This window comes from Salvelinus sp. IW2-2015, linkage group LG20 (genome assembly GCF_002910315.2).
Source record: "Salvelinus sp. IW2-2015 linkage group LG20, ASM291031v2, whole genome shotgun sequence".
NCBI classification, from domain to species: Eukaryota; Metazoa; Chordata; class Actinopteri; order Salmoniformes; family Salmonidae; genus Salvelinus; species Salvelinus sp. IW2-2015.
Window position 1 is genome coordinate 67,465,950 of NC_036860.1, and position 25,579 is coordinate 67,491,528.

A 25,579-nucleotide genomic window follows, 5' to 3' on the forward strand; every position below is an offset into this window, starting at 1 on the left:
CGATCCCTCCCCTAGGTCCCTCCCTCGGATCAACCTCCCCTAGTCCCTACCCACCTCCTCGGAACCCTCCCTGCGAAATCCTCCCCTGGCCATCCCCATCGGAAACCCGAGAGCGTCCCCTAGTCGCCCTCCCGCTCGGAGCATCGCCCTGGTCCTCTCCCTGGGTTCCCTACCTCCCCGCTCGGAACCCTCGCCCTAGCGTCCCTCCCCTGGAACCCTCCCTAGTCCCTCCCCTCAGGAAATCCTCCCCTAGGTCCCTCCCCTCGGACCATGCCCAAGGTCCCTCCCCTCGATCCACCCTCGGAATCCTCCCCTAGGTCCCTCCCCTCGGCCATCGCCCAGGTCCCTCCCCTCGGGAATCCCCCTCGGGACCATCCCTAGGCCCTCCCCTCGGAACCCTCCCCAGTCCTCCCCTCGGAACCCTCCCCTAGGCCCTCCCCTCGGGAACCCTCCCCTACGGATCCCTCCCCTCGGGAACCCTCGCCTAGCTCCTCCCCTCGGACCATCCCCTAGGTCCCTCCCCTCGGAATCCTCCCTTTAGGTCGCCCTCTCAGGAACCCTCCCCTAGGTCCCTCCCCTCGGAACCCTCCCCTCGGAACCCTCCCCTGGTCCCTCCCTCGGACCCCTCCCCCTAGGTCCCTCCCCCTCGGGAAACCCTCCCCTAGTCCCTCCCCCGGACCATCCCCTAGGTCCCTCCCCTCGGAATCCTCCCTTAGTCGCCCCTCTCGAGAAACCCTCCCCTAGCGTCCCTCCCCTCGGAACCCTCCCTAGGATCCCTCCCCTCGGAACCCTCCCTAGGTCCCCCCCTCGGAACCCTCCCCTAGGTCCCTCCCCCGGAACCCTCCCCTAGGTCCCTCCCCTCTGAACCCTCCCCTCGGTATCCTCCCCTCGGAACACCTCCCCTAGGTCCCTCCCCTCGGAACCCTCCCCTCGGTCACTCCCTCGGACACCATCAAGTTCTCGCTCCAGAATGCGATTTTGAGAATTAGGGTAGGGCATTAGAGATAGTATGGTACGAGGTCAAACTGACTGTGATGAGAATCCAAGACCGAGAAGAGAAGCAATCTCGTAAGAAAGAAGTATCGTCATTGCTTGACAGAGGGTTCAGGCGAGACTGGTATAAGAGGGCGGTTGCGGTGTCTATTACAGTACTCCTCATAAGTTAGGTCACGAGACCTAGCACGCAGACAAAACTTTTCACTTCATTTGAAGAGAGAGAGAGTAAGAAAGGCCTGTCTCCGGGCTTGGCTGGTTGGCAGCCGAAATACATGGCCTCACCTCCCGGCTCTCAACCTAAGGCCTCCGTCTAGTGTTGTATTCATGGCGTAGAGCCAAGTTACCCACGCACCACTGCTTGGTGGTTGCATTTAAGACACGTATATTACTCTATTGATGTGGAGAGGCTGTCAGAGCTCACTCTGAGACGTCACGAGCCCAGCCTCTGCTAGTAACTGACTGATTACGACATGCTTTAGGTCAGAAGAACGAGGTGTCACAGCTAACACACCTGTGCAAGTCGTCGATGCTGTTAGATTAAACAGATTAGACACTCTAAAGGATTCAGAAACGATCTAAGTATAAACACATAGTATTATAAATCGTAACCACATCTTAATATCTAGAAACGATCTTAAACTATAGTCAAGTGTAACCACCAACTTCGATCTAACACATCTTAATGATCTAAACCATCTTAAACTATTAGATGTCACCTTATGTAGATATAAACATCTCGATGTAAGACAGATGGTAAGATATAGAACACGTCTTAAAGTATTAGACACACATCCGCCGAGCAAGTAGCAATAGTGTACAGTGTCCAGAACATCCAACCCTTCATAGAATACTGTCTTACGTTTTCCTTTGCTACATGCCAGGAGATATCCTCTGGGCTCTCTGTATGTACCCGCGTCACACGTACGGGGGTCTATCATGAATCTGTTGTGCCTTGACAGTTCTAGCCAAGTATCCAAGCTCCAGGCAATCTTCATGACGTACAATTCAGATCTGTCAACCCACTAGTATCTGTTGTTGTACACGGTCCTTTGTGGCGAAAGCAAGCAATCAAGAAGTGAGGTAAAACTTTAGACACGGATCTGGCTGTGCGTCCATGCCTACTATTATGTCTTGTACAACTGCCGACAGATGAGCATTTCCCCACGTAAACAGGCAGCAGGGCAGTTGCACATGCATGTCATACTTACCATTCAGGCTTTGCACTGTGCGCTACTAGAGCAGTGTAATGTCATACGATAGCATGATCTAAGTTGTCATATGATTGAAAAAGACGAATTGAAGATAAGAATGTACATCATTTTTTCCAGGCAATGTCTCAGTCGAATAGTCCAATTGTAGAATGTAAGTCTTATTCACCATCGTCTTGACCTCCTACCTATCGACTCGAGACGTGGAACCTATAAGTGCAGTACCTCTTCGAAACACACCCGCCAGCCCACTGACTTTCACACACTGCGTTGAGCGCTCTAGAGTCTCGCGCGTCGTATGCCGGAAGCGAGCATGCCACAGTCTAATGTGTTGAAGAATAGCAAGCGACAGCCTGTGCGGACCTGGGTGTGTAGCATGATCGGGTGTTGCGCTGCCTGCTAGCTAGTCGAGGAGATCGCTACGTGCGCCGATGGGAGCAATGCAACATCCCCATGCCGGCCAAACCTCCCGCTAACCCAGTAGCACCCCTGGGCCAGATTGATGCGATCAGTCCCCATAGGGACTAAGGTCGATTGCCGAGTGGCTAGAACATAGCACTGACTCTCAAACAAGATCTCTAGCATCAGCTCGTAAGCCTCAGACCCTCGTAGCACCATGGAAGATCATAGAAAACCGATTCTATTTCGGCATAGATCTAAATGAGGTTTCACCGGTCTGAATGCCCGAGTCAGTGTTGCTCACACGATATACTATTTGCTACCCACAACGACATGAGAGGGTCAGCTCACCTCTGTACGAAGCATATCGCGCCCGCGGAGTGCAGGTGTTTGATGACAACACACACACACACACACACACACACACACACACACACACACCACACACACCACACACGACACACACGCACACACGCACACACGCACACACGCACCACGCCATCTCACCCTGTGAATGATGCCAGCGGAGTGCAGGTGTTTGATTCACAACAGACCTGGTAGGCACGGTAAGACATCTCTCATGGTCCAGCTCCATCTGGATCACCTGGACAGGTTGGCATCCATCAGCTCCATACACAGGTACCTGACAGAGTGAAACTGTTAGTAAGAAGAGACGTGGGGTACCGTGGTGATGATCTATTCGGCCAGACAGATCTAAAAAGTTAGAGCTCCAAAACAGATAGACATGTTTTCACAACTAGTAGTAATCACCCTGAGTCGGCATCTGATATGGCGGGAAGTAGTGAAATAATATCCAGAATGAAGAAGAAGAAATAGGCCTACATGACCTGAAGTGAGATCTTTAAACACAAGAGGCTCTAGTTTAATCTATCATTCTGCCTCTCACTCCTTTCTCTTCTACTCCTCTCTGTCCTCCGTCTCATCTCTTCTCAACACAATGGACACCACTGTGCAGTGCCAGAGCATCAATGGGATTCTACATAGTCTTTGTATTAAGGCGATTAATACAGAGTTCCCTTCTGGAAAAACCTTTTCTCAAGCATAAGCATCTGAATCACTTTCCTGCACACGCAGTGTCTTACTCAGCCTCTTATTAATTGACCCCTTTATTTAATAGACAAGTCAGTTAAGAACAAATTCTTCTCTTTACAATTGACGGCCTACACCCCCCCCGGCCAAACCCTCCCTAACTCAGACGACACTGGGCCAATTGTACCCCCACCCTATGGGTGGTCCCGATCGAGGCCAGTTGTGACACAGCCGGGAACGAACCAGGGTCTGTCGTGATGCCTCTAGCACTGCAATGCGGTGCCTAGACCGCTGCGTCACTCGGAGACCCTTCTGACCATGATGATGTAGCCTGTGTCTCAGCCTCATATTTCTGAACAGCTGAAATAAAAAACATTCAAGCATTATGAAGGCCAGTACCTTCTCTGTCTTGTTGTAATGGATATTGCAGTGGCACAAGCAGAGTGCAGATCCCTAACACGTTGCATTGGAGCAATCTCTTTTTTGTGATGAATGACGGCTAATCTTTATAGTTGCTGCCATATCGAGGCCAGAGTTGCTGAAAAAATAACACTACTACTTTGACTGTCTGCCTCCTGCTTAGCCAATGTTTGAATGATAATTAAAAAAACACCATTAAATCGCTAATTAGGCTACGTTCTGTGTGTTGCTTGCCGTCTGATATGCTGCCGAGATACTTGCATGTATCTCATCATTGAGTTTGCATTGGGAGTTTGTACGAACATGTTGATCAGTTCTTCTTTTGGTACAACAGGAAGTTTGTAGGCTACACCAGACATGGTGGTTCATCGCTGATCAAGGAGGAGCAGCAGCTACATAAAAAAAAATCTGACACACGAGCACCAAACAACCGTATATTTAGACACGAAAAATCCGTTTCCGGAAAATCCAGAACCGCAGCCACTCCGTTGTTCATGGCCGTCATCGTGTTCGTTACCATCTATTCATCTCATCTCAATGTCCTGATGTAACCAGTGTGAAATGGCTAGCTAGTTAGCGGTGCGCGCTTGTATCGTTTCAAACGGTGACGTCACTCGCTCGGAGACCTTGAAGTAGTTGTTCCCTTCCTTCTGATCTCCAAGCTTTTGTGATGCGATAGTAACGATGCTTCTTGGGAGGCAGTTGTTGATGTGTCAATTTTGTTGTTAATCAGACTAATAACGTCCTCATTAAAGTGCCGATAAATGAAAATACGGTTTTCCCTGCATGCTCTCTGAGTGATCTCACAATTGTTCATTTTTCCTCTGAAAGTTTATTGGTACTTACACATCCTGGGAAAGTCTTCTAATTATTTCTGTGGTGTGAAAACATTTAATAAACTGATGATCTGAAAGAGAGGGACAAACGAAGAGAGAAGAGAGGAAACTGGGGCAACATTCAGTCTCAGGTTAATGTTCCAGTCTATGTACAGTAAGTAAGCTACAACAGTTTACACAGCTATCTTAATTAGACATATTATTTTTTAATAGCTCCATAATGATGCAGCCCACACTGCAGTGACTGGGAGGTTAAGTAAAAAGGGCATTTCTATGGACAAGCAAAATAAAAAAACAAAGGCAAAATCCTGACTGGTTGCATCACTTCCTGGTATGGAAATTGCTCGGCCTCCCACCGCAACAGGGGATTACAGGAGAGTAGTGCGTACGGCCCCAGTACATCATGGGGCTAAGCTGTCCTGCCACCCAGGACCTCTACCACTAGGCGGTGTCAGAGGAAGGCCCTAAAAAATGTCCAAGACCCCAGCCACCCCAGTCATAGACTGTTCTCTCTACTGACCGCATGGCCAGCGGTACCGGAGTGCCAAGTCTAGGACAAAAAGGCTTCTCAACAGTTTTTACCCCAAGCCATAAGACTCCGAACAGGTAATCAAATGGCTCACTGGACTATTTGCATTGTGTGCCCCCCCCCCCACACCCCTCTTTTACGCTGCTGCTACTCTCTGTTTATCATATATGCATAGTCACTTTAACTATACATTCATGTACATACTACCTCAATTGGCCCGACCAACGCAGTGCCCCCGCACATTGGCTACCGGGCTATCTGCATTGTGTCCCGCCAACCCTCTCTTTACGGTACTGCTACTCTCTGTTCATCATATATGCATAGTCACTTTAACCATATCTACATGTACATACTACCTCAATCAGCCTGACTAACCGGTCTCTGTATTAGCCCCGCTACTGTTATAGCCTCGCTACTGTAAATAGCCTCGCTACTGTTATTTTTCACGTTGTCTTTACATGTGTTTTATATTCTATTAACCTATTGTCACCTAATACTCTTTTTGCACTATTGGTTAGAGCCTGTAAGTAAGCATTTCATGTAAGTCTACTACACCTGTTGTATTCGGCGCATGTAAACAAATAAACTTTGATTTGATTTGAATAATACAACCCCACACACACACACACACACAGAGACACACCACACACACCACACACACACACATCTTGTTATTTGCTTAAACGAGACATAACATTGTAACTCACGTTTTTGTGATTGACACATTTCATGAGCACCAGTTCCCTGTATGCCCTCTTGGCATGGGTCTGTTCTGAAGGGTCTGCTGAGCTTCTTGATGGCCACGTTCCTGTCGAGGACCGCATCGGACCCGGCACTGCAGAGAGCACAGCAGAAAAACAGAGAATTAGAACTATGGTATTGTACCAGTCAAATTGCCATGCTCCAAGGGGCTTTGTTTGTTCTACAGTAGCCATTTTGTTTCTATTTGTATGTGAGAAAACAGGATCTACAGTGAGAAAACAGGTATCTCATACAGAAAACAGGTCATCTACAGTTAGAAAACAGGTCATTTACAGTGAGAAAACAGGTCATTTACAGTAAGAAAACAGGTCAATCTACAGTAAGAAAAAGGTCATTTACAGTGAGAAAACAGGTATACAGTAAGAAAAAGGTCATTTACCAGTGAGAAAAACAGGTCATCTACAGTAAGAAACAGTCATCTACAGCAAGCAGGGCCTCCAAGAGGCACAAGCGTCTAAGGCACTGCATTGCATTGCTCGCTGTGACTCTACAGATCCTGGCTCAAATACAAACTGCTGCTAATCACTGCCTCTTTAATCAACAAAATGGCTGATACACTGTGTTCACAAAAACGACTTCAAAGAAATAGAGAATGAAAACAGAAAAACATTGTTTCAGGATGTTACTCAAACAAAGCGGGCGCATGGTGAGCTACTGGTCAGATTTCAGGCCTGCAGTCCTGTCACATGTTAGTGGAGATTTGGATGTGAGATTGAGCTTGACATTGTCTACCATAACTGGTTGAGAGGTCGCGTGTAGCCTGCACATATAGTAAACAATTGAATGATGATCATACAATATTGAATGATGAATGATGAATGATTCAGATTCACAGTCACAGTGTGAACTCTCATCTGGTGTCAACAGTCAGGTTATATCACTGATACGTCATACAAAGACGGGCTATTCTCATAGATATACAATTAATACATTGCGTTCGATATTATATCCTATGAGTGTTATATCATCCATTACTTCCTAGGTCATCTTCACAGACAGCTGTTGTCTAGGTGAGACAAGCAAAGAGGAGTTAGAGAGAGTGACGGATCATCTATTGGTGGCAGAGAGGATCTGATATCAAATCAGAGCTCTGGTTTTAAAAGCATCTGTCCAGGGGCAAGAAGACTGCACTGCTACCTCCCTGTCTATTATCCTCCCTGTCTATTATCCCCTGTTCTAGTTATTCCTCCCTGTCTATTATCCTCCTGTCTATGTATCCTCCCTGTTCTGTGTCTGTCTTCCTTACAGTGGTTCTTCCTTTAAAAGTTGTGTCGTACTGCAGCACACCTTGTGGGTTGCCGCAGAATTCTATGGCACGTTATTTAAGTGTCAGCCATTGTTGCCATTAATGCTAGTTAGTGCTAGTTTGACCACCAGAGGGCATCTTTGAGAAGCATGACGTTTTACTATTGCTGTACTAGAGAATTTTAAAAACCTTTTTTTGGAAGAACATAGTTTATGGGATTGATTTTAAGAAATTTACTTAATTAATTGATTAATATTATGGTGGTTTCTATCCAAGAAAAACAAACCCTCGGGTTTCCAAATATGGCTCTGTACAACGTGACCGGTGAAGAGGAAAATAATCTTAACATTTCCACACCCTAATTGTAGTCTAACCAATACCCAAACGGAGATTCAGTGAAAATAAAAATCAGACCATCCCCATGCTTGTCTCAGAGCAGCGCGAAATGGTGCTGAAATAGTTGACCCACCCGGGTAGCTATTGCTTAAAATCCTATTATAACAATAATGACTTTGGGTTGTCACAATTTGTTGCCTTCATTAGCCTACTTTATTCTGAAAATAATACCGTCAACCTGCCAAGCCTACAAGCAAAGAAATGAACAGGTGAAGCATCAAGACCATTTTGGCTTGAGAAACGGACAAATAACATTGATCATCCAGCAAGGTTTTACCCGTGGTCGTGGAGTGGGGGGAAGTGCAACTAAAATGGTAGCTGAGATGTACTGTACAGTACTTGAAATAAACATCTGCATTTGAAAGTCTTTTTTATTGTTATTTTAGAACGAAAGCAGAAAGATGTTGATAATAGATACTGTGTAAACTTATAGAAGTACATTTAGCATCGAATTACATTGCAAATTGGGGGATTTGTCAGCACCTACAGCAAGCCGCGGCAACTTAAAACTAATTGTTGCGATACAGATCGGCTTCGGAATCCACTTAAGAAGTGGGCTTCTATCTTCGATATGCTTAAATGCCACAATGTCACAAATAATCTAACACCACATAACAGAGAGATCATTAAACTTGGTCAAAACAGAGTCTTTGTCCTGCTGATAGGTTGAATTTAACATCGCATTTGAAGAGTATTTTTTCATTCTTTTATTCATGAAAGCATATAAGATGTTGAGGAAGAAATACTGATCAGTATATGCTTATCCGAGCCATTAATGCGGTTGCATGATGTTTGTAGTTAAGAATGATAAAACTTTAGAGTACTTAGATACATTGCAATTCGTCGGGGATTTATTTTTTCACACCTAGCCCGAGCTGATTAGACTCATCCTTTTGTAAGGTGAAGTCTATTGTCAGGCTAGAGCCCATCCACAGAAAAAAACGTTGTTTTGCACCCATAGGTTTAGCCTGCGATAGGTTAATGAAATAAGCCCTGCCTTCTGGGAAATGTCTAAAAGTCCAAAAGTTAATGGGTGGGACTTAGAATTTGGGCTGTTCAAGAAGTATTTAAAATTCAACCAATGTCAGCCTTAAATGCTTATTATCCCAAATGTTTTAAAGTGCGTGGGCGACGGAGGAATGACAATGACTGTTTTTAATATTAGCGCTTTCAGAGGAACGGAAAATTGAGTGTGTCAGATTCATAAACATGTGCCATATTTTCATCAAGGACATGTTGTTTTTCAAAGTCCACAAAGAAGGTGGGTTCCAGAGCTCACAAGTTGAGCCTGGCCATGGATTGTGACTGCATCTCTATCCTCGCCCCTGCTTCAGACGTCTCAGTCCTCGGCCCCCTCTTCAAACGTCTCATTCCTCGCCCCCTCTACTTCTCATCCTCGCCCCCTCTTCAACGGTCTCATTCCTGCGCCCCCTCTTCAAGCGTCTCATTCCTCGGCCCCTCGTTCCAACGTGCTCATTCCTGCCCCCTCTTCAACGCTCAATTTCCCGCCCCCTCTTCACGTTTCATTTCCTCCCCCCCCGGCCCCCCCCCCCCCCTTTCTTTTTTTTCACCGGGTTTCTTTTTCAACCCCCCCCCCTTTCCTCGGCCCCCTCATTCACGTCTCATTCTCGCCCCCCTCTTCAACGGCCTCTGTCCTCGCCCCTCTTCAACGCCTCACTTCTCCCCCCTCTTCAAGCCTCAATCCTCGCCCCTCCTTCAAGCCTCATTCCTCGCCCCCTCTTCAACGCCCATTCGTCGCCCCCCGTTGCTTCAACGGACCTCATTCTCAGCCCCCTTCTTCCAACGTCTCATTCCTCGCCCCCATCTTCAACGCCTTCATTCTCGCCCCTCCTTCAACGCCTCATTCCTCGCCCCCTCTTCAACGCCTCATTCTCGCCCCCCTTTCATACGCACTCATTCCCGCACCCTCTTCAACGTCGTCATTCCTCGCCCCCCTCTTCAACGTCTCATTCTCGCCCCTCTTCAACGCCTCATTCCTCGCCCCCTTCAACGCCTCATTCCTCGCCCCCTCTTCAACGTTCTCATTTCCTCGGCCCCCTCTTAACGTCTCATCCTCGCCCCCTACTTCAACGTCTCATTCCTCGCCCCCTCTTCAACGTCTCTTTCCTCGCCCCTCTTCAACGTCTCATTCCTCGCCCCCCTCTTCAACGTCTCATCCTCGCCCCCTCATTCAACGCCTCATTCCTCGCCCCCTCTTCAACGCCTCATTCCTCGCCCCCTCTGCAACGCCCTCATTCCTCGCCCCCTCTAACGATCTCCTCATTCTACGCCCCCTCTCAACCGTTCTCATCCTCGCCCCCTCTCAAGCGTGCTCATTCGCTCGCCCCCCTCTTCAACGTCTTCATTCCTCGCCCCCTTTCAACGTCTCATTCCTCGCCCCCTCTTTCAACGTCTACATTCCTCGCCCCTCTTCCAACGCCCTCATTCCTCGCCCCCTCATTCCAACGTCTCATTCCTCGCCCCCCTCTTCAACGTCTCATTCTTCGCCCCCTCATTCAACCGCCTCATTCCTCGCCCCTCTTCAACGTCTCTTTCCTCGCCCCCTCTTCAAACATCGCTCATTCTCGCCCCCTCTTCAACGCCTCATTCTTGCCCCCTCTTAACATCTCATTCCTCGCCCCCTCTTCAAGCGCCTCAAGACCTCGCCCCCTCTTCAACGTCTCATTTCCGTTCCCCCCCTCTTCAACGCCCTCATTCGCCTGATCTCGCCAATCCGTCCTGACTCTCAGCCAATGACGTGACTCTCCGGCCAATACCACCTGGCTCTGCCAATGCTCGGCTATTCATTTTACTCATGGCTAAAGCGATTTAATTAAGAATTTCAGTTAGGAAAATATAGGCGCTGTACAACGGGACCGTCCGGGAAACTGTAAATAAAAATCTGATTGAATTGTATTCAAGACCAGTCCGCAATCCTCTTCTTTATTAGAACACATCTTAAAGTATTAGAACACATCTTAAAGTATTAGAACACATCCCAGCAGTAGCATGTTACAGTGTCAGAACACCAGAACCCCTTCTAGAACCTGTCTTACCGTTTTCTTTGTACCCCATGCCCAGGATGACCTCTGGGGCTCTGTAGTACCGCGTCACCACGTACGGGGTCATCATGAAGCTGGTGCCTGCAGTCCTAGCCAAGCCAAAGTCCAGGATCTTCAGCGTACAATCAGATTTCACCACTATATTGCTAGGTTTCAGGTCCTTTGGGGAAAGCAACAACAAGACATGAGGTAAAACTTTAACAGGTGGTGCTAGCTACTATAGTATGTTTAAATGTCCACAGATGGCATATCCCAGCAGGCAGAGGCAGTTGCAATGATGTCATTTCCATCAGCTTTGCCCACTGGGCTATAAGCAGTGTAATGTTCAGYATGATTAAAGTCCTGTTTCATATGTGAAAAAGGACATAGAAATAGAATTACATTCATTTTTCTCCACAATTTCGTGATATCCAATTGGTAGTTACAGTCTTGTCCCATCGCTGCAACTCCCCTATGGACTCGGGAGAGGCGAAGGTTGAGAGCCATGCGTCCTCTGAAACACAACCCAGCCAAGCCACACTGCTTCTTGACACACTGCTCGCTTAACTCGGAAGCCAGCCACACTAATGTGTCGGAAGAAACAACGGACACCTGGCGACCGTGTTAGCATGCACTGCGCCTGGCCTGCCATAGGAGTCGCTAGTGCGCGATGGGACAAGAACATCCCTGCCGGCCAAACCCTCCCCTAACCCAGACGACCCTGGGCCAATTGTGCGTCGCCCCATGGGTCTACAGGTCGCTGCCGGCTGCGACAGAGCCTGGACTCTAACCAAGATCTCTAGTGCCACAGCTAGCCTTAGACCCCTGCACCATTTGGGAGTCATAGAATTACATTCTATTTATTATATTTCTACAACTGAGGTCATCTCACCCTGTGAATGATGCCCGCGGAGTGCAGGTGTTTGATGCCACACACACACACACACACACACACACACACACACACACACACACACACACACACACACCACACACACACACCACACAACGCACACACGCACACACGCACACACGCACACACGCACACGCCATCTCACCCTGTGAATGATGCCAGCGGAGTGCAGGTGTTTGATTCCACACAGCATCTGGTAGAGCAGGTAAGACATTCTCTCATGGTCCAGCTCCATCTGGATCACCTGGCACAGGTTGGCATCCATCAGCTCCATACACAGGTACCTGACAGAGTGAAACTGTTAGTAAGAAGAGACGTGGGGTACCGTGGTGATGGATCTACTTCGGGCCAGACAGATCTAAAAGTTAGAGCTCCAAAACAGATAGACATGTTTTCACAACTAGTAGTAATCACCCTGAGTCGGCATCTGAATATGGCGGGAAAGTAGTGAAATAATATCCAGAATGAAGAAGAAGAAATAGGCCTACATGACCTGAAGTGAGATCCTTTAAACACAAGAGGCTCTAGTTTAATCTATCATTCTGCCTCTCACTCCTTTCTCTTCTACTCCTCTCTGTCCTCCGTCTCATCTCTTCTCAACACAATGGACACCACTGTGCAGTGCCAGAGCATCAATGGGATTCTACATAGTCTTTGTATTAAGGCGATTAATACAGAGTTCCCTTCTGGAAACCTTTTTCTCAAAGATAAGCATCTGAATCACTTTCCTGCACACGCGTGTCTTTACTCAGCCTCTTATTTAATTGACCCTTTATTTAACTAGACAAGTCAGTTAAGAACAAATTCTTCTTTACAATGACGGCCTACACCCCCCCCCCGGCCAAACCCTCCCCTAACTCAGACGACACTGGGCCAATTGTACCCCACCCTATGGGTGGTCCCGATCGAGGCCAGTTGTGACACAGCCTGGGAACGAACCAGGRTCTGTCGTGATGCCTCTAGCACTGCAATGCGGTGCCTTAGACCGCTGCGTCACTCGGGAGACCCTTCTGAACCATGATGATGTAGCCTGTGTCTCAGCCTCATATTTCTGAACAGCTGAAATAAAAAACATTCAAGGCCATTATGAAGGCCAGTACCTTCTCTGTCTTGTTGTAATGGATATTGCAGTGGCACAAGCAGAGTGCAGTCCCTACACGTTGCATTGGAGCAATCTTTTTTTTGTGATGATGACGGCTAATCTTTATAGTTGCTGCCATATCGAGGCCAGAGTTGCTGAAAAAATAACACTACTACTTTGACTGTCTGCCTCCTGCTTAGCCAATGTTTGCAATGATAATTWAAAAAACACCATTAAATCGCTAATTAGGCTACGTTCTGTGTCTTGCTTGCGTCTGATATGCTGCCGAGATACTTGCATGTATCTCATCATTGAGTTTTGCATTGGGAGTTTGTACGAACATGTTGATCAGTTCTTCTGTGTACAACAGGAAGTTTGTAGGCTACACCAGACAATGGCGTTCATCGCTGATCAAGGAGGGGGCAGCAGCTACATAAAAAAAAAATCTGACACACGAGCACAAACAACCGTATATTTAGACACGAAAAATSCGGTTTCCGGAAAATCCAGAACCGCAGCCACTCCGTTGATTCATGGCCGTCATCGTGTTCGTTACCATCTATTCATCTCATCTCAATGTCCTGATGTAACCAGTGTGAAATGGCTAGCTAGTTAGCGGTGCGCGCTTGTATCGTTTCAAACGGTGACGTCACTCGCTCGGAGACCTTGAAGTAGTTGTTTCCCTTCCTCTGATCTCCAAGCTTTTGTGATGCGATAGGTAACGATGCTTCTTGGGAGGCAGTTGTTGATGTGTTCAATTTTGTTGTTAAATCAGACTAATACGTCACATTAAAAGTCCGATTAAATGAAAATACGGTTTTCCCTGCATGCTCTCTGAGTGATCTCACAATTGTTCATTTTTCCTCTGAAAGTTTATTGGTACTTACACATCCTGGAAGTCTTCTAATGATTTCTGTGGTGTGAAAACATTTAATAAACTGATGATCTGAAAGAGATGGATAGAAACAAAACATTTAATAAACTGATGATCTGAAAGAGAGGGACAAACAGAGAGAAAACTGGGTCAACATTCAGTCTCAGGTTAATGTTCCAGTCTATGTACAGTAAGTAAGCTACAACATTAACAGCTATTTACATTACATATTTTTTTTAATAGCTCCATAATGATGCAGCGCCACACTGCAGTGACTGGGAGGTTAAAGTAAAAAAGGGCATTTCTATGGACAAAGGCAAAATAAAAAACAAAGGCAAAAATCCTGACTGGTTGCATCACTTCCTGGTATGGAAATTGCTCGGCCTCCCACCGCAACAGGGSACTACAGAGGGTAGTGCGTACGGCCCCAGTACATCAYTGGGGCTAAGCTGCCTGCCATCCAGGACCTCTACACTAGGCGGTGTCAGAGGAAGGCCCTAAAAAATTGTCAAAGACCCCAGCCACCCCAGTCATAGACTGTTCTCTCTACTACCGCATGGCAAGCGGTACCGGAGTGCCAAGTCTAGGACAAAAAGGCTTCTCAACAGTTTTTACCCCCAAGCCATAAGACTCCTGAACAGGTAATCAAATGGCTACCTGGACTATTTGCATTGTGTGCCCCCCTCCCCAACCCCTCTTTTACGCTGCTGCTACTCTCTGTTTATCATATATGCATAGTCACTCTAACTATACATTCATGTACATACTACCTCAATTGGCCCGACCAACCAGTGCCCCCGCACATTGGCTAACCGGGCTATCTGCATTGTGTCCCGCCAACCCCTCTTTTACGGTACTGCTACTCTCTGTTCATCATATATGCATAGTCACTTTAACCATATCTACATGTACATACTACCTCAATCAGCCTGACTAACCGGTCTCTGTATGTAGCCCCGCTACTGTTATAGCCTCGCTACTGTAAATAGCCTCGCTACTGTTATTTTTCACTGTCTTTTTACTGTTGTTTTATTTCTTTACTTACCTATTGTTCACCTAATACCTTTTTTGCACTATTGGTTAGAGCCTGTAAGTAAGCATTTCACTGTAAGGTCTACTACACCTGTTGTATTCGGCGCATGTAACAAATAAACTTTGATTTGATTTGAATAATACAACCACACACACACACACAGAGACACAAACACACACACACACACACACACACACATCTTGTTATTTGCTTAAACGAGACATAACATTGTAACTCACGTTTTTGTGATTGACACATTTCATGAGCACCAGTTCCCTGTATGCCCTCTTGGCATGGGTCTGGTTCTGAAAGGGTCTGCTGAGCTTCTTGATGGCCACGTTCCTGTCGAGGACCGCATCGTACCCGGCACTGCAGAGAGCACAGCAGAAAACAGAGAATTAGAACTATGTCATTGTACCAGTCAAATTGCCATGCTCCAAGGGGCTTTGTTTGTTCTACAGTAGCTATTTGTTCTATTTGTATGTGAGAAAACAGGTMATCTACAGTGAGAAAACAGGTMATCTMCAGTRAGAAAACAGGTCATCTACAGTAAGAAAACAGGTCATTTACAGTGAGAAAACAGGTCATTTACAGTAAGAAAACAGGTCATCTACAGTAAGAAAASAGGTMATTTACAGTGAGAAAACAGGTAATTTACAGTAAGAAAAYAGGTCATTTACAGTGAGAAAMCAGGTCATCTACAGTAAGAAAACAGGTCATCTACAGCAAGAGGGCCTCCCAAGAGGCACAGCRGTCTAAGGCACTGCATTGCAGTGCTCGCTGTGACTCTACAGATCCTGGCTCAAATACAAACTGCTGCTAATCACTGCTGCTAATCACAAAATGGCTGATACACTGTGTTCACAAAATGGCTGATACACTGTGTTCACAAAATGGCTGATACACTGTGTTCACAAAAGCACTCAAAGAAATAGAGATGAACAACATTGTTTCAGGATGTTACTCAAACAAAGCGGGCGCATGGTGAGCTACTGGTCAGATTTCAGCCTCTGCCAGTGTCACATGTTAGTGGAGATTTGGATGTGAGATTGAGGTTGAACATTGTCTACCATAACTGTGTTGAGAGGTCGCGTGTAGCCTGCACATATAGTAAACAATTGAATGATGATCAATTGAATGATGATCAATTGAATGATGAATGATGAATGATTCAGATTCACAGTCACAGTGTGAACTCTCATCTGGTGTCAACAGTCAGGTTATATCACTGATACGTCATACAAAAGACGGGCTATTCTCATAGATATACAATAATACATTGCGTTCGATATTTAATCCTATGAGTGTTATATCATCCATTACTTCCTAGTCATCATTCACAGACAGCTGTTGTCTAGGTGATGACAAGCAAAGAGGAGTTAGAGAGAGTGACGGATCATCTATGTGTGGACAGAGAGGATCTGATATCAAATCAGAGCTCTGGTTTTAAAAGCATCTGTCCAGGGGCAAGAAGACTGCACTGCTATCCTCCCTGTCTATTATCCTCCCTGTCTATTATCCTCCCTGTCTGTTATCCTCCCTGTCTGTTATCCTCCCTGTCTATTATCCTCCCTGTCTATTATCCTCCCTGTCTGTTATCCTCCCTGTCTATTATCCTCCCTGTCTATTATCCTCCCTGTCTGTGTCTCTCCTTACAGTGGTTCTTCCTTTAAAAGTTGTGTCGTACTGCAGCACACCTTGTGGGTTGCCGCAGAATTCTATGGCACGTTATTTAAGTGTCAGCCATTGTTGCCATTAATGCTAGTTAGTGCTAGTTTGACCACCAGAGGGCATCTTTGAGAAGCACTTGACTGTTTTTAATATTGGCTGTACTAGAGAATTTAAAACCTTTTTTTGTAAGAACATAGTTTATGGGATTGATTTTAAGAAATTTAGCTTAATTAATTTGATTAATATTATGGTGTTTCTATCCAAGAAAAACAAAACCCTCAGGGTTTCCGTTAGGAAAATATGGCGCTGTACAACGTGACCGGTGAAGAGGAAAATAATCTTAACATTTCCACACCCTAATTGTAGGCTAACCAATACCCAAACGGAGATTCAGTGAAAATAAAAAATCAAGACCAGTCCCCATGCTTGTCTCAGAGCAGCGCGAAATGGTGCTGAAATAGTTGACCACACGCGGGTAGGCTATTGCTTAAAATCCTATTATAACAATTGAATGACTTTGGGTGTTCCGTTAGGCAACAATTTGTTGCCTTCATTAGCCTACTTTATTCTGAAAAATGAATCCGTAACTCTGCCAAGCCTACAAGCAAAGATGAACAGGTGAAGGYCATCAAGACATTTTGGCTTGAGAAACGGACAAATACATTGATCATCCCAGCAAGGTTTTACCCGTGGTCGTGGAGATGGGGGGAAGTGCAACTAAAATGTAGCTGAGATGTACTGTACAGTACTTGAAATAAACATCTGCATTTTGAAAGTCTTTTTTATTGTTATTTTATGAACGAAAGCAGAAAGATGTTGATAAATAGATACTGTGTAAAACTTTAGAGTACTTTAGCATCGAATACATTGCAAATTGGGGGGATTTTCACACCTACAGCAGCCGGGCAATTAAACTAATTGTTGGATAACAGATCGGCTCTCGGAACTCATTAAGAAGTGGCTTCTATCTTCGATATGCTTAAAATGCCACAATGTCACAAATAATCTAACACACATAACATGAGCAGATTAACTTGGTCAAAACAGAGTCTATTGTCCTGCTGATAGTTGAAATTAAACATCTGCATTTTGAAGAGTATTTTTTATCATTCTTTTATTCATGAAAGCATAAAGATGTTGAGGAAGAAATACTGATCAGTATATGCTTTATCCGACATTATGCGGTTGCATGATGTTTGTAGTTAGAAATGTAAAACTTTAGAGTACTTAATACATTGCAAATTGGGGGGATTTTTTTTCACACCTAGCCCGAGCTATTAGACTATCCTTTTGTAAAGGTGGAAGAGTCTATTGTCAGGCTAAGAGCCCATCACAGAAACGTTGTTTGCACCCATAGGTTTTAGGCCTGCAGTAGGTTATAATAATCCCTGCCTTCTGGGAATGTCTAAAAGTCCAAAAGTTATGGGTGGAGTTAGAATTTTGGCTGTCAGAAGTATTAAAATCAACCAATGTCAGCCTTTAAATGCTTTATTATCCAAATGTTTAAAGTGCGTGTGGGCGACGGAGAGAATGCATTTGACTGTTTTTAATATTAGCGCTTTCAGGAGGAACGGAAAATTGGGTGTCAATTCATAAACCATGTGCCATATTTTCATCAAGGACATGTTGTTTTCAGAGTCCACAAACAGAAGGTGGAGTTCCAGAGCTCACAAGTTGAGCCTGGCATGGATTGTGACTGCATCTCTATCCTCGCCCCTGCTTCAGACGTCTCAGTCCTCGGCCCCCTCTTCAAACGTCTCATTCCTCGCCCCCTCTACTTCTCATCCTCGCCCCCTCTTCAACGGTCTCATTCCTGCGCCCCCTCTTCAAGCGTCTCATTCCTCGGCCCCTCGTTCCAACGTGCTCATTCCTGCCCCCTCTTCAACGCTCAATTTCCCGCCCCCTCTTCACGTTTCATTTCCTCCCCCCCCGGCCCCCCCCCCCCCCTTTCTTTTTTTTCACCGGGTTTCTTTTTCAACCCCCCCCCCTTTCCTCGGCCCCCTCATTCATATCGCCCCTCTCAATCTTCTCGCCCCTCTCAACGCCTCATTCTCTCCCCTTCAGCCCAATCTCGCCATCGACTCCTTCAAGACGCTCATTCCTCGCCCCCTCTTCAACGTCTCATTCCTCGCCCCCCTCTATCACTCTCACATCGGCACACCCATATATAACCTCTACGCCCCCCGTTCTTCCCAACGTCGCTCAGTTCCTCGCCCCCATCTTCAACGCCTCAATCCTCGCCCCTCTTCAACGCCTCATTCCTCGCCCCCTCTTCAAACGCCTCATTCTCTACGCTACTCCCCCTCTATTCATGCTTCCCATCTGTCAACCCTGTGCCCATTCAACGCCAGCATCCGCCCTCGTTTCACCTAGTCCGCTTTTCAACGCCTCATCTGCCCTTCGCTTTCCTCGCCTCTTCAACGTCTCATTCTCGCCCCTCTTCAACGCCTCATTCCTCGCCCCTCTTCAACGCCTCATTCCTTCGCCCCCTCGTTCTTCAAACCGTCCCTCTCAACGTTTTCCTCGGCCCCCTCTTCAACGTCTCATTCCTCGCCCCTCTTCAACGTCTCATTCCTCGCCCCCTCTTCAACGTCTCTTCTCGCCCTCTTCAACGTCTCATTCCTCGCCCCCTCTTCAACGTCTCATTCCTCGCCCCCTCTTCAACGCCTCATTCCTCGCCCCCTCTTCAACCGCCCTCATTCCTCGCCCCCTCTCAACGCCAATCATTCTCCTCTCGTCTCCATTCTACCCCCCTCTCAACCGTTCTCATTCCTCGCCCCCTCTTCCACGTCTCCTTCGCTCGCCCCCCTCTTCAACGTCTTCTTCCTCGCCCCCTTTCAACGTCTCATTCCTCGCCCCCTCTTTCAACGTCTACATCTCGCCCCTTCCTCTCCGCCCCTCTTCCAACGCCTCATTCCTCGCCCCCTCTTCCAACGTCTCATTCCTCGCCCCTCTTCAACTGTCTCATTTCTTCGCCCCTCTTCAACGCCTCATTCCTCGCCCCTCTTCAACGCCTATTCCTCGCCCCTCTTCAACATGCTCATTCTACGCCCCCTCTTCAACGCCTCATTCTTGCCCCCTCTTCAACATCTCATTCCTCGCCCCCTCTTCAAGCGCCTCAACCTCGCCCCCTCTTCAACGTCTCATTCCGTGCCCCCCCTCTTCAACGCCCTCATTCGCCTGATCTCGCCAATCCGTCCTGACTCTCAGCCAATGACGTGACTCTCCGCCAATACCACCTGGCTCTGGACCAATGCATCGGCTGATTCATTTTACAATCATGGCTAAAGCGATTTAATTAAGARTTTCAGTTAGGAAAATATGGCGCTGTACAACGGGACCGGTCGGGACAACTGTAAATAAAAATCTGATTGATTTATCAAGACCAGTCCCCATGCTCTGTAATTCAGTAATAGTAATAATAATAATAATCGTTGGATAACAGATCGGCTCTTGGAACTCATGAAGAGGTGGCTTCTATCTTCAATATAATCATTAATTCAGAAGGTTAAACCCATAGGTTTTAGGCCTGCAGTAGGTTATAATAAACAGAAAAATGTGTGTCAATTCATAAAGCATGTGCTATGGAATCGGTACATCGAAAATCTCTTCCCAACTATTTTGCAATCTATATGGCACAGTTGTCAATTTTTTTGTCTTTAAATGAAACTGGTATATATTTTTTATTTRTCACAATTTTCTTTAACCAATTTTGGTCTTTAACGTAGGGCCGACAGATAAGTTCCTTACTTCTGTCTTTTCTGGTTGAGTAAACTAAATTTTGCAACCAACTTTCTATGGCTTGTTTAAAAAATAATGATTTTCTGTAGATCATTTTTTTCAAATAACCCGAAAGTGAGCGGTTGTAATCTGAATAAAGGGAAAAAGGCCATTCTTGAACATGGGGTGAGACATTCTTACTAATTTGTAAATAAAGACAGTTTGTTATTTACAATTATTTATTTCTGTTTTTAGAGGGAGAGAAACCAAAAGCCCACCGTGCCTATTTTTCGAAAATGTCAAGTGAAATTCCCTCTTTGTATTTACACAAGTTCTCTCTTAACTCCAGGACCACTGACATGTTTTTGTATTGTTGCCTGATGCAGGACTCTAGTGCCAGAAAAGAGAGACTCTCAGACTGAATTAATTGCCACAGTTTAGACTACCGATAGAGATAGATCAGCGTTCTAACTCCCCCTTTGTGATAGTGTTGTGCAATGACAGAATGACACCATCTACCACTAACGGTCAAGGCATAAGATGTAACTTTTAAAGAAAGAACCACCATATCTCTCTCTCTCTCGTCTCTACTCGTCTCTCGTTATCTCTCTCTTCTCTCTTCTCTCTCCTCTCTCATCTCTCTCTCTCTCTCTCCTCTCTCTCTCTCCTCTCTCTCTCTCTCTCTCTCTCTCCTCTCTCTCTCTCCTCTCTCCTTATAACCCCCTCTCTCTGTCTCTTCCTCTCCCTCTCCCATAACCCCCTCTATTCTTTCTTCTCAGTCTTCCTATAACCCCCCCTCTCTCTCTCTCTCCTCTCTATATCCCCTTCTCTCTCTCCTTCTCCCTCTCCCTCTCTCCTTCTCCCTCTCTCTCTCCTCCCTAAACCCTCCTCTTCCATTATACCCTTCTCTCTCTCTCTCTTCTCTAACCCTCTATCTCTCTCCTTCTCTTCTCTCCCTCTCTCCTCTTTCTCCCTTCTCTCCTCTCTTCTCTCTCTCCTATAACCACCCTCTCTCTTCCTCTCTCTCTCCCTTAAACCCCCCTCTTCTTTCCTTCTCGCCTCTCTCTCCCCCTAAACCTCCTTCTATCCATACCATCCTCTCTATCTCTCTTGCCCCCCTCCTCTCTCTACTCCTCTCTCGTCCCTCTCTCTCTCTCTCTCTCTCTCTCTCTTCCTCCCTCTCAACCCTTCTCCTTCTCTTTTTCTCCCATCTCCTTCCCTTCCCATCCTCTAATAAGCTGCCCTCTCATATCACATACCCAGCCATTCTCTCTCTCTCTCTTCTCTCTTCTCCTGTTCTGGCTCCAGCTTCAAGGAAAACAGTTTGTGCTCATTAACAATTGCAACAGCTAGCAAGGCAGCCCTCCTGAATATCAGGATTGGAAATGGCTATGGAATTGATGCTATGCTGTCTGACCGAAATGAAAAATCATAAAACAACATATGATTATATATTATATACATGCTATGCAAGACAAACTCTTTTCCGTTGTTGCTAGTAAAACATTGCTTGCTAATATCACACAATGCTAGCCTAACAAAATAAAATTTAGTATAGAACAATGCTATGCTCACACATACTAGCAATACAACATTGAGCTAAGCAACACACAATGTTAATTAATATGATCAATTATACTAATGCTATGCCACACAATGCTATAAGCTGGACAAGAACACATATGGTTATTTCAATATGACCAAATGCTATGCTAATAGCAATGCAGTGCTATGCTAATCACTTCTGTAACAAAATGATTGCAGAAAAATTGATCATGCTTTTGTTATTCTAGGTTAGACTACCTGCATGCCTACCTTCCGGTACCCAGATAAAGCAACTAAATAAACTTCAGTTAGAGCTAATACGGATGCTAGAAATCCTGACTAGAACCAACAATTTGATCATATTTCTCAGTGCTAGCTTCCACACTGGCGTTCCTGTTAAGGCAAGGGCTGATTTCCAAGGTTTTACTGCTAACCTACAAAGCATTACATGGGCTTTGCTCCTACCTATTTTCTGATTGGGTCCTCTGTACATATACACGTACGCTACGGTCAAAACGCAGGCCTCCATTGTCCTAGAATTTCTAAAGCAAACAGCGTGAGGCTGTCACGCCCTGACCATAGATTGCTTTGGTATGTTTCTATTTTTAGTTTGGTCAGGGGTGTGATGTGGGTGGGTATTCTATGTTGGTAGGCTAGGTTTTCTATTTTCTATGTTGTTTGGCCTGGTATGGTCTTCAATCAGAGGCAGCTGTCTATCGTTGTCTCGATTGAGAGCCATACTTAGGTAGCCTGTTTCCCACTTTTGGGTGTGGGGGGTTATTTTCTGGTTAGTTTTTGTTGCACCTGTCAGAACTGTTCGTTGGTCCGTTTTGTTGTTTTTGTTCTGTATCATATTTGATTTAAAGTATTATGGATACGTACCAGCTGCTACTTTGGTCCTCCTCCTTCTCCGACGACATTCGTTACAGAGGCAGGGCTTTTCCTCATCTCATCATAAGGGTCGTCCTATGATCCTCCATTTTTGTGAGATTTGGTCTGCCTACCCAGTGGATGAACGCAGAACCGTCTCGGTCTCAACTTTTAGTCTTTACTGAAGACTTCCTTTCAGTGGGTCATATGATTGAGTGTAGTCTGGCCAGGAGTGTGAAGGTGAACGGAAATAGGCTCTGGAGCAAAAAACGCCCTTGCTGTCTCTGCCTGGCGGTTCCCCCTCTCTCCACTGGGATTCTCTGCTGCTTCTAACCCTATACAGGGGTGAGTCAACTGGCTATCCTGGTGCTCTTTCATGCCGTCCTTAGGAGGGTGCGATACACTTGAGTGGGTTGAGTCACTGATGTGATCTTCTGTCTGGGTTGGCCGCCCCTTGGTTTGTGCCGTGGCGGAATCTTGTGGGCTATACTTCGCCTTGTTCAGGTAGGTAAATGGTGGTTGAAGATATCTCCTCTAGTGGTCGTGGGGGCTGTGCTTTGGCAAATGGGTGGGTTATATCCTTCTGTTGGCTCTGTCGCGGTAGGGGTATACCGTTGGCCACAGTGTCCTGACTCCTGTCTCAGCTCCAGTATTTATGCTGCAGTATAGTTTATGTGTCGGGGGTAGGGTCAGTTTGTTTAATCTGGAAGGATACTTCCTGTTATTTGGTGTCCTGTGTGAATTTAAGTATGCTCTCTCTAATCTCTCTGTTCTCTCTTTCTTTCTTTCTCTCGGAGGACTGAGCCCTCGGACCAAGCCTCAGGACTACTGGCATATGATGACCCCTTTGCTGTCCATAGTCCACCTGGCGGCTGCTGGCCTCCAGTTTCAACTGTTTCTGCCTGCGGCTATGGAACCCTGACCTGTTCACCGGACGTGCTACTGTCCCAGATGCTGTTTTCAACTCTCTAGAGACCCCGCAGCAGCGGTAAGAGATACTCTAAGTGGATCTATGAAAAGCCAACTGAACATTTTACTCCTGAGTGCTGACTTGCTGCACCTCGTCAACTTACTGTGATTATTATTATTTGACCATGCTGGTCATTTATGCATCTTAACTCATCCCCCCCGGCACTGAACATCTTGATGTCTGTTAATCTCCCCGGCACAGCCAGAGAGAGGAAGAGGACTGTCCACCTCCTAGCTGTTTTCTTCCTAGGTTTTGGCCTTTCTAGGGAGTTTTGCCTAGCCACGTGGCTTCTACACCTGCATTGCTTGCTGTTTGGGGTTTTAGGCTGGTTTCTGTTACAGCACTTTTGGATATCAGCTGATGTAAGAAGGGCTATATAAATACATTTGATTTGATTATACACACAACTCCCTTAGATAATAGAACACAATGCTATGCTAAACAACACAATGCTATGCTAAAACAACACAATGCATATGGCTAAAACAAACACATGCTAATGCTAAAACAACCAATGCTATGCTGACTCAACACAATGCATGCTAAAACAACACAATGCTATGCTAAAAACACACAATGATCACATGATTATGTTCATGATGTTCATGAAAAATCTCTAATCTGTCATCTGGGACTTGAAAGTTCAATATAGTGTTTAAACATCTGTTAAAAACTCATTCAGGCATTAGACGGAATAGTACCACAAATCCTCATGGGAAATGCTCCTGGTATACGGATGGAAAGCATGATGATAGTCATACAGACTAACTAGTGTTTTCTATGAGACTGCTGTCACTACGATTTTATGCCTGACTCACCGCAACACGCACGCACACTACGCCGCACGCACGCATGATCAGCAACCACAGCACACAGCACACACAGAACACACACAGCACATCACACACACACACACATCTAACATCACACACACACTAACACACACACGTCACCACAGCACACACACACACACCACAGCACACACAGAGACAAGCACACACAGACACACTGACAACACCAGACCAACGTCAAGTATTGTAACCAGTCAGTAACTCTTTTTAGACGTTGTCAGTTGTATTTAAAGATAGCATGGTAGATTTCGCTGACTTGTCAAGGGCTCCTTGTCAGAAAAGCCTCGACAGTATTCACTCTGACGCTCCAAGGCTCCTTGTTTAGAACACACTCCAGTATCCCTGACCCAAGGCTCCTGTCAGAATACACTTCCCAATTCCCGCTGACCTTCAAGGCCCTGTTTAGAAAGCCTCCAGATTCTGACCCAGGCTCCTGTTAGAAACAGCTCGCAATTCCCTGCTGAAATAATAAAAAATACATCAAGGCTCCTGTTAGTAAAACAGCCTCCAGATTCACTGATCCAAGCTCCTGTTAGAACAGCCTCCAGATTCCCGGTGATACCCCAGAGCTCTGTCAGAACAGTTCCAGATCCCTCTGATGACTCACCAAGCTTCGCTGTCAAACAATGCCTCTTACAGATCCCTGAACTAGTCCCAAGGCTCCTGTAGAACAGCCTCTCAGAATCCATTCTGACTTGGACCCAAGCTCCTGTCAGAACAGCCTCAGTTCCCTGACTGGACCCCAGGCTCCTGTCAGCGAACGCTCCAAGTTAACATATCAACTCATCATAGCCAACACATAATGAGTACTCAACCATATGACCAACCATCATATACCACCCATATCAACTCATCATATTATACAACATCGATTAACTCAACATCATAGACAAGCATACATCGCGACCATCAATATTAATCCATCATATCAATCCATGATTCAACACATATCTAACCTCAGTATGCCAACCATACACCCAGCCATCATAAACGCTTTATTCAAGATCAACGAACATCATCAACCACTATTCGAACCATCCAATCCGAACATCATACCGAACCATTCATTCTAACTATCATACCAAAATCACCAAACGATCATGAAACGCATAATAACTACCATCATTCGATCAACCATATTCTAGACCATTCATTGCAACATCTATAA

At 45.9% G+C, this 25,579-nt stretch overlaps 1 protein-coding gene and 1 long non-coding RNA gene across 10 annotated transcripts in view; both read right to left on the reverse strand.

Annotated features, from left to right (window-relative positions):
- Nucleotides 1–25,579, reverse strand: part of mapk10 (mitogen-activated protein kinase 10) — a 165,041-nt gene that overhangs the window by 67,215 nt on the left and 72,247 nt on the right. For all 9 annotated transcript variants that reach the window (XM_024012642.3, XM_024012640.3, XM_024012641.3 and 6 more), the window contains 4 exons: nucleotides 15,024–15,153; nucleotides 13,765–13,823; nucleotides 11,942–12,080; nucleotides 10,899–11,064 (listed from right to left, as the gene is read on the reverse strand). In XM_024012642.3, coding sequence (XP_023868410.1) covers nucleotides 10,899–11,064; nucleotides 11,942–12,080; nucleotides 13,765–13,823; nucleotides 15,024–15,153 — 494 coding nt within the window. The remainder of the gene's footprint in view (nucleotides 1–10,898; nucleotides 11,065–11,941; nucleotides 12,081–13,764; nucleotides 13,824–15,023; nucleotides 15,154–25,579) is intronic.
- LOC139029499 (uncharacterized) lies at nucleotides 3,188–6,214 on the reverse strand. The gene is made up of 3 exons (XR_011481825.1): nucleotides 6,146–6,214; nucleotides 4,922–4,980; nucleotides 3,188–3,246 (listed from the first exon to the last, which is right to left on the reverse strand). It is a non-coding gene; the product is annotated as an uncharacterized lncRNA (long non-coding RNA).